The sequence below is a fragment of the Schistocerca americana genome, chromosome 5, assembly GCF_021461395.2.
Source record: "Schistocerca americana isolate TAMUIC-IGC-003095 chromosome 5, iqSchAmer2.1, whole genome shotgun sequence".
NCBI classification, from domain to species: Eukaryota; Metazoa; Arthropoda; class Insecta; order Orthoptera; family Acrididae; genus Schistocerca; species Schistocerca americana.
The window spans coordinates 471608574-471624929 of NC_060123.1; the positions used below are offsets into that span (position 1 = coordinate 471608574).

Here is a 16356-nt window from a genome sequence, read left to right on the forward strand (position 1 = left end):
GTATACTCCTCGTACACTTCCACACAAATCAGAATGTAGAAGACTTCAAAAAATATGACTAAAAATGAGAATCCATCTTAGGATTCGAGAGTCAAATGAAATACAATTAAAATTAAACACGCAATTCAGCTTACAGTGAGGTGATACTTGGGACTGTAAGGAACAGTCTCAAAGAAACTGCTTTCTTTGTCTGTAGATATTCTGCAAAGTATTTAAAAATAGTAAAATCAGCAGCATAAACACACATTATAAACAGCACTTAAGATGCTGTTAACTATGGATTTTGCACAAAGGTACTATTTTTTACAAATCTGCAATGTCTTTTATTAAAAGCACATAAAATGTGATGAAAATATATTACAATTTGTCATAAATATTTCTGCTGTCTTCAGGAAACAGAGTTTTTGGGAGCTTCTCTAGAAACAGAATTTTGAGATTCACAGCCACTGTCACATATCTGAAGTTCACGAAAGTTCAGTATTTCAGGATTTTCATCCCAAAACTGTTTTCCAATTATATCTATACAAAATGGTAAAACAACTTTGCGAGGTCTTCCACCCTCTTCAACTCTAATCAGCTTCCTGAGCAATACTGTACCCTTACGAAACATTGGAGGTTCATTATTGTAGTTTATACCAAATTCTGAGTAGAGTATCTCATTCTTATCTGCGGTGAGAGTACCACGTAGTCGTTCCTCTGCCTGTATTAAAAAAACAATTGTGATATAATGTGAATACAAATTAACATTTCTGATAACAGTGCAATTATGTGACATAAATATGTAATATACATTTATAAATTATGTTTATAAGCTTATATTTGCCTTTTCCTTTTATAACTTAAACATGTATAATGCTACAGTGGAGTAATATCATAAATAAGCACATAATTTTCCATTATTTGCAACTAGATATAGGCTTTTTTTGTGAAACACCATACGGTCACCTAAAAATAACAAAATACTGAATATGTAATGGTTTTAATTAATTCCATAAAAATGTGAGCAGACCATGTACTCTATGCCAAATATGTCTTACAGTTGTTCTATGACAGTACACCATGGCTACACCTTTTAAGAATCTCCTCTCACATTTAAAATGAAAAAGGTACCATACCTAGCTTTTAGAAATGTTAGTTCTTCTTCAGGAAGGATTGAAGGGCAGGCTGAATGGGAGGGACAAGTCATTCAGACCTCAAGTTGAGAAGGAGCCACCTATCCTCAGAGTCTTTCACGACGGCATACATGAATAAAATGTTCTCGGTTTTCCAGCCACGTCAATTCGAATAAAATGCTTGAGCTTTCGATGGCCATCTCCGCCATCGTCTTCAGGAGTTCACTGACTGCTGGGGCTGTTACGATCTCTCGCTTAAATAGGCATGATGACATCATCATCAGCCAATCAGATCGATCCAATGTGGCGCGCGCGCATAAGTCGACCTGGGCAGCACGTGGCAGCACCAGTGACGTCAGGTGGTGCCAGGGGGAGGCGCCACGTTTGAAACTGCCGTTCCTGCGTCACGCATCTGTCTCTGCTTTCTTTCGATGTCCAATGCCCATCCCCATGCCCTGCTGAGTGTGTATCCCTGGAATCTGCTGAAATTGTTGTTGTTCAAGCGAATCTCGGCCGCTTCCTTCATAACGGAGTCCCAATATGTAGAAGCATGAGCCAACACTTTTGTATTTTTGAACTGTATCTTATGTCCGTTTCCTAGGCAATGCTCCACTATGGCCGATTTGTCAAGCTCCCTTTGTTTTATATGGAGCTTGTGCTCAGTACAATGCTCTGCAACCATGCGAATTGTCTGTCCAACGAACATGCTGCCACATTCACAGGGTACACCATACACAACGGACGCTCGAAGAGCAATGTCGTCCTTAACAGGGCACAACATATCTCGTATCTTGGGGGCGGGCTGGAACACTGGTCTTAGCACATGTTTCTGCAGCAGACGTCCTAACTTATTGCTAGTTGCTCCACAGTATGGCAGGAATACAGTCCGTTTGGCCTCTTCTTCTGATTCAGCAGCTGTCTTTCGTCGGCGGCCCTTGAAAGCGTTTACGATGTCTCTTTTGCTGTATCCATTTTCCCCAAAAACACATTTTAAGTCCTGCAATTCGGACTGTAGGTGGTCGTCGTCAGAGATAATCTTGGCTCTATGAACCAACATGTTCAGGACAGCTTTCTTGTGTACAGGGTGGTGGAAACTATTGGCATTCAAGTACCGATCAGTGTGTGTTGGTTTCCGGTACACTGAGTGACCAAGCTGGCCTCCTGCCTTCTGCTCAACCAAAACATCCAAGAATGGTAGCTTGCCGTGCTTCTCCATCTCGACAGTAAATTTAATGTTGGGATGGACACCATACATATGATCGATGAACTGCTGTAGTGTATCTTCACCATGAGGCCATATCAGGAAGGTGTTATCAACGTATTGTAGAAAGCAAGATGGCCGTAACGTCGCAGTTTGCAGAGCCGCTCCTCAAAGTGCTCCATGAAGAAATTTGCGACTGCTGGAGACAGTGGTGATCCCATGGCTGTGCCATCAGTCATCTCATAATATTTGCTTAAACAACAACAATTTCAACAAAGACCAGGGATACACAATCAGCAGGGCATGGGGATGGGCGTTGGACATAGAAAGAAAGCAGAGACAGATGCGCGACGCAGAAGCGGCAGTTTCAAACGTGACGCCTCCCCCTGGTGCCAACTGATGTCACCGGTGCTGCCACGAGCTCCCGGGTCGACTTATGCACGCACGCCACATTGGATCGATCTGATTGGCTGCTGATGATGTCATCATGCCTATATAAGCGAGAGACCGTAACAGCCCCAGCAGTCAGTGAACTCCTGACGACGATGGCGGAGATGGCCATCGAAAGCTCGAGCATTTTATTCGAATTGACGCGGCTGGAAAAGCAAGAATGTTTTATTCAAGGAGCCACCTGTTGTGAGGACAAAGACAAAAGTTCATGGGAACTAGTAACTTTGTCTATTAGCAAGTTTCTGACATAATTTGTGTCTCCACCTGATTCTGTTCCAGGCCAGTTGCTTCATAGCATAGTACCTTCCACTTTATCCAGCATATTTATTCTTCTCCTCCCTATTTTTTCTGTCCTTGCACTGTACCTTCGATAGTTGATATAATTCCTTTTCCTAGTAGTGTATGTCCCACCTTCCCAGTTTGCTTTTTTCTTGTCTTTCATTAGTTTTAGGAGTTTTGCTTGTTGCTCTAATCTTTCGATTACTCCATTTTTCTTCATTGTATATTCCCATTTCATTTTCTTTATTTTTCTCCAAACTCATAACTGAAGTGCTTTAATTTTGCCCCTTTCTCTCTTCTTCAACAACCAACTTTCAATGTTCATAGTTGCACAGAAAAGCGCTCGACATGAAGCATTGAACCACCCTTTTCCTCAACTCTACCTACAGTGCCACCATGCAAAGTGGCAAATTTCTGGGGATGGCAAAATGTTAACATTTAATAGAAGACTATGAAAGTTTTGCATAAATGAAGAACGTGAGAATAAGTTGGAACTACAAATCATTCATAAAATCTACTTTGTTACTGGAAATTGTCTGCACTATAGTGGAACAGATGACAGTTCAAGAACTGGAGATGGTTACTTTGGGTACATCTTTCAAAATCGGAAAACTTACCAACTCTATTTCTATCATTTGCTTACACAACACTTGAACTGTACCTACATCAGCTTGAAAGCCCCTACAGAAGTGGAACACTTTATAATAAAGAAGTAAAGATAAACGTCAACGTGTGATGGCCTAACATTTCCTACACAGTTCACTCAAACACCTACAGCGGTATCACTGAGAAAGGCATTTTGTAATAAGTGGACAAAGAATAAGTAAAATATGCATTGCCCATCACATGCCATACCCTTCTTTTATTCAGTCACTAAGCATCGCTTACACGAGAGAAGGTACATGGCATCCTTCCCTCATCACTCTGTCTTTCTTGGATCTGCCATCAATATGATTTACATTTCTTCTCGACACACTCCTCTAAATTAATTTTTTTTTCTTTCTCTGCACTTTCTTTTAATCTTTCCCTCATCATCTTTTCTTTCTCTATGATGAAGTCATAATTAATATATGTTAATACTGAAATTACTCAGGAAAAAAAAAAAAAAACTACCAAACCTTATTTTGGAGCTGAAGCATTGCAACAGTGTAGTAGGAACTGTTTAAGCAGTTTCATTGTATTTCACACTGGTTGCAAGCCAACAACTTTGTTCAGGATTTAACTGTTGCTTTTTGCTACACTAAATGAAAATGCTTTCAAAACTGCTTGTTTTGAGCCATAATTGGCAATTATGCCATGTCGGAAAGCATGCCTTCTCGATACCCAACTTCAACCACTTTTCCTTTATATACTATGGACACACTAAACAGGCATTGGGGCTTTACAAATTTTTCCAGCAAATAAAGCATTTATACGAGGGCTATCCACAAAGTACATTATGTTTTGGAATTAAAAATAAATAAAGTATTGGAATTTTTTTTATTATACACAGATGAAAGCCACACTTAAATACTACTTTTCTACATAGTTGCCATTTAAATTAAGGCACTTATCGTAGTAATGGACGAGCTTGGAAATTCCTTCATCGTAAAATTCGGCCGCCTGCATCTTCAACCACATGGTTACCTCTTCTTGAAGCTGTGCGTCGTCATCAAAACACTGCATAGCCAACCACTTCTTCATTGCTGGGAATAAGTGGAGGTCGCTCGGTGCCAGGTCGGGACTGTACGGCGGATGAGGAAACAACTCCCACTTAAAATATTCGAGAACTTCATGAGTGGCATTTGCCATGTGGGCCCGGGCGTTGTCGTGAATCAGCAAGATCTTTGAGCCCAACTTTCCCCTGCGCTTGTTTTGTATTGCTCTTCTGAGGTTGTGCAGAGTTTGGCAATACCTTTGAGAGTTTATTGTAGTGCCTCTTTCCAGGAAATCCACAAAAATCACACCTTTTCTGTCCCAAAAGAGGTAACCATGTGGTTGAAGGCACAGGCGGCCGAATTTTACGACGAAGGAATTTCCAAGCTCGTCCATCGCTACGATAAGTGCCTTAATTTAAATGGCAACTATGTAGAAAAGTAGTATTTAAGTGTGGCTTTCATCTGTATATAATAAAAAAAAATTCCAATACTTTATTTATTTTTAATTCCAAAATGTAATGTAGTTTGTGGATAGCCCTCGTATGCAAGAAGAATGGAAAAGAAAATTAGGATGTGTTAGGTGCCTATCAGTCAGGCAGTTCTGACATAGTGGTTCATAATGGAAACAAGACTGAAGAAAAATCAAGATACATCCATAGGAATTTTTGACCTGGAAAAAGCATTCGACAATGTAAAATGGTGCAAGATGTTCAAAATTCTGAGAAAAAAGGGGTAAGCTATTGGGAAAGATTGGTAATGTACTATATGTGCAAGAACCAAGAAGAAACAATAATACTGGAAGTGCTCAGATTAAAAAGGGTGTAAGGCAGGGATATAGTCTTTCCCCTACTGTTCAATCTATACATTGAAGAATCAATGACAGAAAGAAAAGAAAAGTTCAAGAGTGGGATTAAAATTCAAAGTGAAAGGATAGCAATGAGAAGACTTGCTGACATCACTGTCCTGAGTGACACCATCTGTTGAATGGAAAGGGCTGTCTAATGAGTACAGAACATGGTCTGAGAGTAAACTGAAGAAAGACTAAAGTAATGAGAAGTAGCAGAAACAAGAACAGCAAGAAACTTAACATCAGAATAGGGGCTCACAAAGTAGAAGAAGCTGAGCAATTCTTCTACCTAGGCAGCCAAATAACCCACGACATACGAGCAAGAAGGACACAAGAAGCAGATTACCACAAGCAAAAAGTACATTCACAGCCAAGAGAAGTCTAGTAGTATCAAACATTGACCTTAATTAAAGAAAGAAATTTCTGAAAATGTATGTTTGGAACGCAGCATTGTATAGTAGTGAAACACTAACTTTGGGGAAAACCAGAAGACAAGAGAATCAAAGCACTTGCAATGTAGTGCTACAGGTGAATGTTGAAAATTATGTGGACTAATAATGTAAGGAATGAGGATGTTCTTCACAGTACCAGCGAGGAAAGGAATATATGGAAAACACTGGCAAGAAGATGGGACAGGTTGTTAGGACATCTGTTAACACATCAGGCAATACTTTCCATGATGCTAGAGGGAACTGTAGATGGTACGGGAACTATCAAAAGTGACATTTGTCTCAGCCCTAAATACCAATGTCAATTTTGATAATTCCGTACCTAGCAACAGATGGTAACATTTATCTCTAAACTTTTACATTTGATGGTTAGCCCATTTGTCGATGCATGTCTTCAATTACATTGTGAAGAAGGTTGACTGGGTCTGCAAATGGAAGTAGGGTTGTGTGTGTGTGTGTGTGTGTGTGTGTGTGGGTGTGTGGGGGGGGGGGGGGTGGTAGCACTTGATATTTTCGCATGGTGCTGCAAAATGCCTGGACCCAGACATGTTATGGAAAAAACTCAACAGTAATTCACTTCATATCTGGAAGTATGAAGCAGAAAGCTGTCCTCCAGTGTCAACAAACAGGGAAGAGGTCTGAATCTGACTGGAGTCAGGTAAAGTGGAGGTTGCCACTGAACATGGCAGACAACTTAAAACATATTTCTCTTTGTAGATGATGTACATGTTATTGTGAAAGACATGGAATGTAACGTAAATAATGTAGCTAATAGGTAGGTAGTAACATCAGCACATGACTTTCAAAGAACAGATTAACATTTAACGGCACCAAAACACAATGCATACAGTTTCTGATATGGAACTCGTCTAAAAGCAAAATTTTACTGTCCAAGCTGGACAAACAGATAGTGAAGCTGACTATTTTAAATTCTTGGGACTGTGGGCGTGGGCAATTGAAGACTTTCTTGGAAATATCATATTCAAGAACTTTGTGGAAAGAATGATCTCCACTGCCTCCAACAAAAAGGGATGTATAATTTGACTCTATTGCTTTGTATCCTGTTATCTTTTGGGGCAGCTCTGTGCGCTCAGCAAGAATATTCTTAGTTCAGAAAAGGGTGATCAGACTGACCTCCAGTGTCAATTCATGACATCCCTTTATATATGAAGTGTGGCTATAAAAGAACGGGACTACTGCTTTAACACTTTTCGCTTCAAAAACATACATATTCAGTTATTGTCACCCTAAATATCCTCCCCTCCTCTGTCCCTACAACGCTCCTTGCTAATTTTCCATTGACAGAAACAGTGCTGGTGGAAGTCTTCCCACGTGAGCTCCTTGATGAGATGTGCCACTTTTTCTTTCACTGCTTCAGTGGCCTGGAATCTTGTTCCTTTTAATGCACATTTCCCATTGGGGAGTAGATAAAAGCCACATGGTGCTAAATCAGGGGAATAAGGTAGGTGGTCTAACACGAGGATGCTTTACTTCACTAGAATCCTTTTAATGCTGTACTTTGCTAGTAACCTCTTCATAGATAATGTGATATGAGCTGGTGCAGTATCTTGATGCAGAACCCATAACTTGTTCTTCCACAGTTTGGGTCTTTTTTTTATTTTCTCTTTGAGTTGAGCAAAAACCTCAAATAGTAAAGCTGATTAATAGTTTGACCTCACGAACCTAGTGCAGATGCACAATTCCACAAATATCGAACAAAACAATCATCATTGCTTTGAATCTTGATTTGCTCATTTGAGCTTTTTTCACTCTCAGTGAAGTTGGGCCCTTTCGATGTATAGATTGGCACTTAGTTCCTGGATCGTAAGTGAAAAACCAAAATTCATCACATGTTCGTCACTCTTTCAAAAAAAAAATTAGGATAATTTTCAATGGTATTCAAAGTATCAATACAAACATTTTCATGAGCTCCTTTTTGTTCAATTGTAAAAATTTTTAGCAACAGTCTCGCATACACTTTTCTCTTGTTAAACTCGTTATATAAAATTTGCCCTACACATTCTTTGTCAATTTGTAGTTTCAGAAATTGATTGAGTACCTAACCAACAATCAGATTGAATCAAATTATCTACTTTTATGATATCTTCATCCATTTTTGATGTTGAGGGGTGTCTTGGGTGAGAGTCTCTTCAATGTCTCTCTGCCACCTTGGAAATGCTAGGCCCACTCTCTTGATGAACAGTCTCTGCCATACACTTCTTTTCATAACATATGCGTTTCAGTAACAGTTTTTTCCAAGGTTCATGACTGTTGCTTTTTTATTACACTCATCTTTTTCCGGCAAAGCAAAATAATGGCTCTTACACAAATGAAGGCCATGGCCACACTGGTTTTCTACAGACATGACATATGCTGCATTGGACTAAGAAGCTTCACACTTCACTGCTATCAGTAGTTCATCTTTGCCACAAGTGTACCTACTCTGTGACATCAGTTCCATTATTTTATAACAACACCTCATATATTCCATCATGGCTTTGTTGTTACTAATACTTCACACATCCTTATGCACCATACAGAAAGTTGTGCAGCATTCAGCGGGTTTCATTTTCACTTTCCAACAGAACTGAAAAAAAAATTGAGTGAGAAACCCCAAGTATTTAAATCCAAGTTGATAGGTTCCTTTTTTGTCACACTCCTATTCTGTACAGGAGTTCCTTGCAGTAGTTAACTTTTCTCTGTAATATGTTATTTACTTGTACACGCTCTTACAAGTTTTTTCATGTTTTATTAATTCTTAGTTCATGATGTGGGTTCCTGTTGTCATGTCCTAGTTCATGAACCACGGGCAACGTATGAGTAGCCAAGTAAGTGGTCCTGACAGTCGGGATACCAGTTACTTTGGAATAAGGCTGAGCATCTCGGACATATTCTGAGTCATGGTCACCTCTGTGCTCAGACGGCAAAGACTATTAAATCGACCGGTTAGTCCCTCAACCGTTAGGGGTAAAACTCAATGGGACCCGGGGCAAGTAAGGCTAGCAACCTGCTTCCCTGGTACTTTAAATATGATGCTGGCAACAATCAGAGCAAAATGCCTCGGACCTTTGGAGGTGACGGAGTCCCACCTCTAATTGACAAACCAGGGACTCCTAAGATACGGCTCGGCAAACGAATGGTAACAAGATGGGGAGCTATTTATATCAATGGGGGCTACTCTGGGAAGAAGGTAGAGCTGGCAGAGGCTGCAAGTAAGATGGGGTTGGACGTTTAGCTGTTAGTGACATTCGGGTAAGGGGTGAGAAAGAAGAGGGAGTGGGAGAATACAAGGTCTATCTGTCAGGAGTCAAAGCAGGAATAGCACAATGGGGTGTAGGGCTTTACATCAGGAAAGAAATGGAACCCAGCGTAGTTGCAATAAGGTATGTAAATGAACGACTGATGTGGATAGATTTGACAGTGTCCAGCAAGAAAATTAGGATTGTGTCAGTATATTTGCATTGTGAAGGGACAGATCAAGATAAGATGGATAGTTTTTATGACGCATTCAGTGATGTAGTTGTTAGAGTAAAGGACAAGGACAGTGTTCTGCTCATGGGCGATTTTAATGCTAGGATTGTAAATCGAACAGAAGGGTATGAAAAGGTTATGGGTAAATTTGGAGAGGATATGGAGGCCAACAGGAACGGGAAACAACTCTTGGATTTCTGTGCCAGTATGGGCTTAGTAATCACAAACTCCTTTTTTAAACATAAGAACATTCACCGGTATACTTGGGAAGGCAGGGGAACCAGATCTGTCATTGACTATATAATAACAGATCAGGAATTCAGGAAGGCTGTGAGGGGCAAATGTGTATCCAGGGGATTCTTTGATGACACTGATCACTATTTAATCTGCAGTGAAATTGGTATTGTGAGGCCAAAAGTGCAGGTCAGGTCCATATGTAGGAGGATAAGAGTGGAGAACCTTCAGGATAAGGAAATCAGGCACAAGTACATAACAGTGCTCTCAGAAAGGTACCAGTTAGTTAAATGTAGTCAATTACAGTCATTGGAAAAGGAATGGTCAAGGTACAGGGATACAGTACTAGAAGTGGCTAAAGAATGTCTTGGAACAGTAGTGTGTAAAGGTAGGATGAGGCAAACACCTTGGTGGAATGACACAGTCAAAGCAGCCTGTAAAAGGAAAAAGAAGGCGTATCAAAAATGGCTACATACTAGAACTCAGGTAGACAGAGAAAGTTATGTTGAAGAAAGAAACAAAGCCAAACAGATAATTTCAGCATCTAAGAAGAAATCTTGGGAAGACTTTGGAAACAGGTTGGAGACTTTGGGTCAAGCTGCTGGGAAACCATTCTGGAGTGTAATTAGCAGTCTTCGAAAGGGAGGTAAGAAGGAAATGAGAAGAATTTTCGACAGGTCAGGAAAACTGCTGGTGAATCTGTTGATGCCTTGGGCAGATGGAGGGAATATTTTGAAGAGTTGCTCAATGTAGGTGAAAATACGATCAGTAATGTTTCAGATTTCAATGTACAATGGGATAGGAATGATGATGGAAATAGGATCACATTTGAGGAAGTGGAGAAAATGGTCAATAGATTGCAGTGCAATAAAGTGGCTGGGGTGGATGAAATTAAGTCGGAACTCATCAAATACAGTGGAATGTCAGGTCTTAAATGGCTACACAGGATAATTGAAATGGCGTGGGAGTCGGGACAGGTTCCATCAGACTGGACGAAAGCAGTAATCACACCAATCTTTAAACATGGAAACAGAAAAGATTGTAACAACTACAGAGGTATCTCTTTAATCAGCGTTGTGGGTAAAATCTTCTCAGGTACTGTTGAAAGGAAAGTGCGAGTATTAGTTGAGGACAAATTGGATGAAAATCAGTGTGGGTTTAGGCCTCTTAGAGGTTGTCAGGACCAGATCTTTAGCTTACGGCAAATAATGGAGAAGTGTTACGAGTGGAACAGGGATTTGTATCTATGCTTTATAGATCTAGAAAAAGCATATGACCGGGTTCCTAGGAGGAAGTTATCGTCTGTTCTACGAGATTATGGAATAGGAGGCAAACTTTTGCAAGCAATTAAAGGTCTTTACATAGATAGTCAGGCAGCAGTTAGAATTGACGGTAAATTGAGTTCATGGTTCAGAGTAGTTTCAGGGGTAAGACAAGGCTGCAACCTGTCTCCACTGTTGTTCATATTATTTATGGATCATATGTTGAAAACAATAGACTGGCTGGGTGAGATTAAGATATGTGAACACAAAATAAGCAGTCTCGCATATGCGGATGACTTAGTTGTGATGGCAGATTCGATTGAAAGTTTGCAAAGTAATATTTCAGAGCTAGATCAGAAATGTAAGGACTATGGTATGAAGATTAGCATCTCCAAAACGAAAGTAACGTCAGTGGGAAAGAGATATAAATGGATTGAGTGCCAAATAGGAAGAACAAAGTTAGAACAGGTGGACGGTTTCAAGTACTTAGGATGCATATTCTCACAAGAGGGCAACATAGTGAAAGAAGTGGAAGCAAGGTGTAGCAAAGCTAATGCAGTGAGCGCTCAGCTACGATCTACTCTCTTCTGCAAGAAGGAAGTCAGTACCAAGACTAAGTTATCTGTGCACCGTTCAATATTTCGGCCAACTTTGTTGTATGGGAGCGAAAGCTGGGTGGATTCAGGTTACCTTATCAATAAGGTTGAGGTTACGGATATGAAAGTAGCTAGGATGATTGCAGGTACTAGTAGATGGGAACAATGGCAGGAGGGTGTCCACAAGGAGGAAATCAAAGAAAAACTGGGAATGAACTCTATAGATGTAGCAGTCAGGGCAAACAGGCTTAGATGGTGTGGTCATGTTACATGCATGGGAGAAGCAAGGTTACCTAAGAGACTCATGGGTTCAGCATTAGAGGGTAGGAGGAGTCCGGGTAGACCAAGGAGAAGGCACCTGGATTTGGTTAAGAATGATTTTGAAGTAATAGGCTTAACATCAGAAGATGCAGCAATGTTAGCACTGAATAGGGGATCATGGAGGAATTTTATAAGGGGGACTATGCTCCAGACTGAGCGCTGAAAGGCATAATCAGTCTTAAATGATGACGATTAATTCTTTTATTTAGAAATTTTCTATTCAACATTTTGTAAACAATGTACTGACTTGTTCCATAACCAAATAGCTGAGGTCTGTATGGTCCCACAAAAACTGATACATAAATAAATAAATGAACTGGCCTTCTCTCTCCAAATCTTCTATACCAACACACTCTTATTTAACCACTACTCCCTCACTTTTTGAGTACCCCTTCTCAACTGTTGATTTAGTCTTTTGTGTATTCTCATCTCCTTTGTTTTTATATTTTCTTCTTCCTTCCATTTTCTGCATCATCTCCATTCTTATCTAAGGTATATTTACTCTTTTTCCTGGGAAGTATTATTACTTTTCATCTCATTCTTTCTATGTTCCATGTGTTTACTTGTATGCTTTCTTCACTTGTTTCAATGTTGTGCTATCATGAGGAACATGTGATCGCTACTAACACCAGTTCGCAGTAGCCTGTCAAGAGTTTTTCACTGCATTCTTGTATCTATTAGCCAGTCAACTATAATCTATTTAGTATCTAGTTCTATCTCCTGCCAAGACCCATGTACAGTGCCGTCTTTAGTGGTATGCACACCATTTATCAGTGATGAACATTTCCTTTTCAGACAAAATTCAAGTGACCTTTCTTTTCTCTCATTTCATCTTGCCAATCCATATTTTCTCAACAGAGCTTCAATATGTTCATACACTTGCTGTATTACTAAAACATCATCATAAGAGGATGTTGGCATGTACACCTGGACTATTAATATATCTTTCTGTGAGCACTGAGTCTACTTTCCCCATATATTAACTCTTTTTTACTCAAGCTGTTACCTCATTTTATACTATAATGCCAACCCCACTGCTATCTTTTTCTCTCCCTGAATGATAGATTCTGACACCATCATTCACCTTGCCTTTCCCATCTTCACTTAAGCCTATCACATAGATTTTATTTATCTGCATTTCTCTCTTCAGGTTTTTCAGTTTCCCTGGTTATGGTACAATCCGAACATTCCAGGTCCCAATATGGAGTACTTTTTCTCCTGGATTGATTCTTCTTTTGCTGTTTCACCTGGAGTTCCAATTGGGAAGCTATATTACATCTATAATGTTTTCTTTTTTTCTTTCTTTCTTAAGGCCACATTTTATAAGGAATCCTTAATGCGTGTTTTCCATTGCCTTCTGCACCCTAATGCACTTGACCAGGTCACACCTTTTCATCCACCTTTCAGAGTGATTTCTGAAAGGTGATTTCTCATCCCAAGCACAACAGAGTGCACTGAATCTCCACTGTCCCAAGACACTGTTGGCATTTGGTTGCACCTGAGTGGTGGAAAGATCTAAATGAACTGTTTCGTGTAATCAGTACTCAGGTCCCTTGTGTCATCCTATAGAGCCTGCTCAGCAATTGGATACTGTGTGTCCCTAGTCCCCAAGGTGGACAGTTCTTGTGTGTAGATTCATAAACTATGCCAGTTTGGTGGTGGTCATACCTATAAAAAGACCATGATGTGAATATGTATTGGTTGGTAAACAGTAAACGTAATTTGATATATTGCTCTGCCTACATCAAAACCAGAGCAAAGTGGTAAATTGTTCTCCAAAATAATCTTACATCTGATGACTTTGTAGACTTAATCTCTGATCTACATCTACATCCATACTCCACAAGGCACCTGACGGTGTGTGGCGGAGGCTACCTTGAGTACCTCTATCAGTTCTCCCTTCTATTTCAGTCTTGTATTGTTTGTGGGAAGAAAGACTGTCGGTATGCCTCTGTGTGGGCTCTAATCTCTCTGATTTTATCCTCATGGTCTCTTCACGAGATATACGTAGGAGGGAGCAATATACTGCCTGACTCCTCAGTGAAGGGATGTTCTCGAAACTTCAACAAAAGCCCAAACCAAGCTACTGAGCATCTCTCTTGCAGAGAGTTCCACTGGAGTTTATCTATCATCTCCATAATGCTTTTGCTATTGCTAAATGATCCTGTAACAGAGTGCGCTGCTCTCTGTTGGATCTTCTCTATCTCTTCTATCAACCCTTTCTGGTACGGATCCCACACCGATGAGCAGTATTCAAGCAGTGGGCGAACAAGGGTACTGTAACCTACTTCCTTTGTTTTCGGATTGCATTTCCTTAGGATTCTTCCAATGAATCTCAGTCTGGCATCTGCTTTACCCATAATTTTATATGGTCATTCCATTTTAAATCACTCCTAATGCCTACCCCCCCCTGCTTCCAGTTGCTGACCTGCTATATTGTAGCTAAATGATAAAGGATCTATCTTTCTATGTATTCGCAGCACATTACACTCATCTACATTGAGATTCAATTGCCATTCCCTGCACCATGCGTCAATTCGTTGCAGATCTTCCTGCATTTCAGTACAATTTTCCGTTGTTACGACCTCTCGATATACTACAGCATCATCCGCAAAAAGTCTCAGTGAACTTCTGATGTTATCCACAAGGTCATTTATATATATTGTGAATGGCAACAGTCCTACGACACTCCCCTGCGGCACACCTGAAATCACTCTTACTTCGGAAGACTTCTCTCCATTGGGAATGACATGCTGCGTTCTGTTATCTAGGAACTCTTCAATCCAATCACACAATTGGTCTGATAGTCCATATGCTCCGATAACAATGCCTCTTCCCTGCCACTTTTTCCCCAGTTGTAAAGTTAATCATTTGCCCTATTACTTTTTTTATTTTCATCTCCCACCCCTTCTCTAGTCCTCATTTTATTTGCTCTCATCTCTTTTCCTACTTTCCTTTGAGTTGTTAACCATACTTTTCATTTAACTTCAAATTTCTCTTTTTCTTAATCCATCTTTGAGGAAGGAACTAACAATACTGAAAGTTAAATATATTCTTTTTCTCTGTTTCTTTAATTAGGAATTTTGCCTGCTGAAGCTACAAACTAGCTGTTAATTTCGTCTCCTTGTAATGTTACAGCTGTTCCAAGTGTTCCTTTTGATACGCAGGCATCAGGTATATATCTGTTCATTTGTAAACATATTTTCAGCACACTGCAAATTATCCTTATTGACCTAATTCTCCTTCTTGCAATTAATATCTCTCTTTTACTCTCACTTTTAAAGCACAAAAGTGCAATGTTTATCCATTTATTCCAGGGGGCTCTTATGATCATAATGAGAAATTACCTTATCAATTTCTACACTTCAGATTTCTTCTTGTAAATCGCTTCCAGTCCGTGCAACATTTAATTAATCCAGTGATGACTTTCATTTACGTTTGCTCAAAGACACTTAGCAGAGTTTCTGATCAGTAGGAGGATTACAACTGTTTCTAATATTGATTTTATATTGCTTATAAAATGAAACTTCCTGGTAGATTAAAACTGTGTGCCGGTCTGAGACTCGAACTCGAGACCTTTGCCTTTCACGGGCAAGTGCTCTACCAACGGAGCTACCCAAGCACGACTCACGACCTGTCCTCACAGCTTCAATTCTGCCAGTACCCCATCTCCTACCTCCCGAACTTCACTGAAGGTCTTCTGCGAGCTTGCAAACATATGTAAACATAGGCTGTGGCTAAGTCATGTCTCCGCAATATCCTTTCAGGGGTGCTAGTTCTGCAAGGTTTGCAGAAGAGCTTCTGTGAAGTTTGGGAGGTAGGAGATGAGGTACTGGCAGAACTGAAGCTGTGAGGATGGGTCGTGCTTGGGTAGCTCAGTTGGCAGAGCACTTGCCCGCGAAAGGCAAAGGTCTCTAGTTTGAGTCTCGGTCCGGCACACAGTTTTAATCTGCCAGGAAGTTTCATATTCGCGTACACTCCACTGCAGAGTGGAAATCTCATTCTGCTTATAACATATTACATTAACCCTCAAAGTTTTATTTATTTTACTATCAAGAAAATTACACATAATATCTACACTTGGCCACTGCAAACCTCCAGCTTAGCTGACAGTTCTAACTAATAATTTGTGTGTGGTGAGTAGTAATCTGTCATTTCCATTGTGTAATAATTAATGTTATTGTCTTGGACACAAGCATTAGAGGGATGGAGGGGGGGGGGGGGCATTGTCAAATTAAGTTGTTCAGCTGCGTTGGGTATAAAATCAACAATATGTTTCTTTTACATGTCTTCAGAAGTGTGTGTGTGTGTGTGTGTGTGTGTGTTTCTATATATATAAAAAAATAACGCACAAAAGAATGAAGGGCAGTTGACAGTGTTTCATTCCAACATCTCCTTTCCTACTAGATTTTCAAAATGCAGTCTGAGAATGAAATGTCTTCAAAACAGAGTGAGGCTGGAAAGTGAACATTTCAAATATTCACCAGCCCTTACACT

General features: G+C 40.0%; 1 protein-coding gene across 1 annotated transcript in view; it reads right to left on the bottom strand.

Annotated features, from left to right (window-relative positions):
• Nucleotides 1-275: 275 nt before the first annotated feature.
• The window catches only part of LOC124615733 (probable tRNA(His) guanylyltransferase), a 28581-nt gene continuing 12500 nt past the window's right edge, over nucleotides 276-16356 (bottom strand). The window contains exon 2 of the mRNA XM_047143808.1: nucleotides 276-700. Within this exon, the coding sequence (XP_046999764.1) occupies nucleotides 389-700 (312 nt within the window). The 3' untranslated portion in view covers nucleotides 276-388. The remainder of the gene's footprint in view (nucleotides 701-16356) is intronic.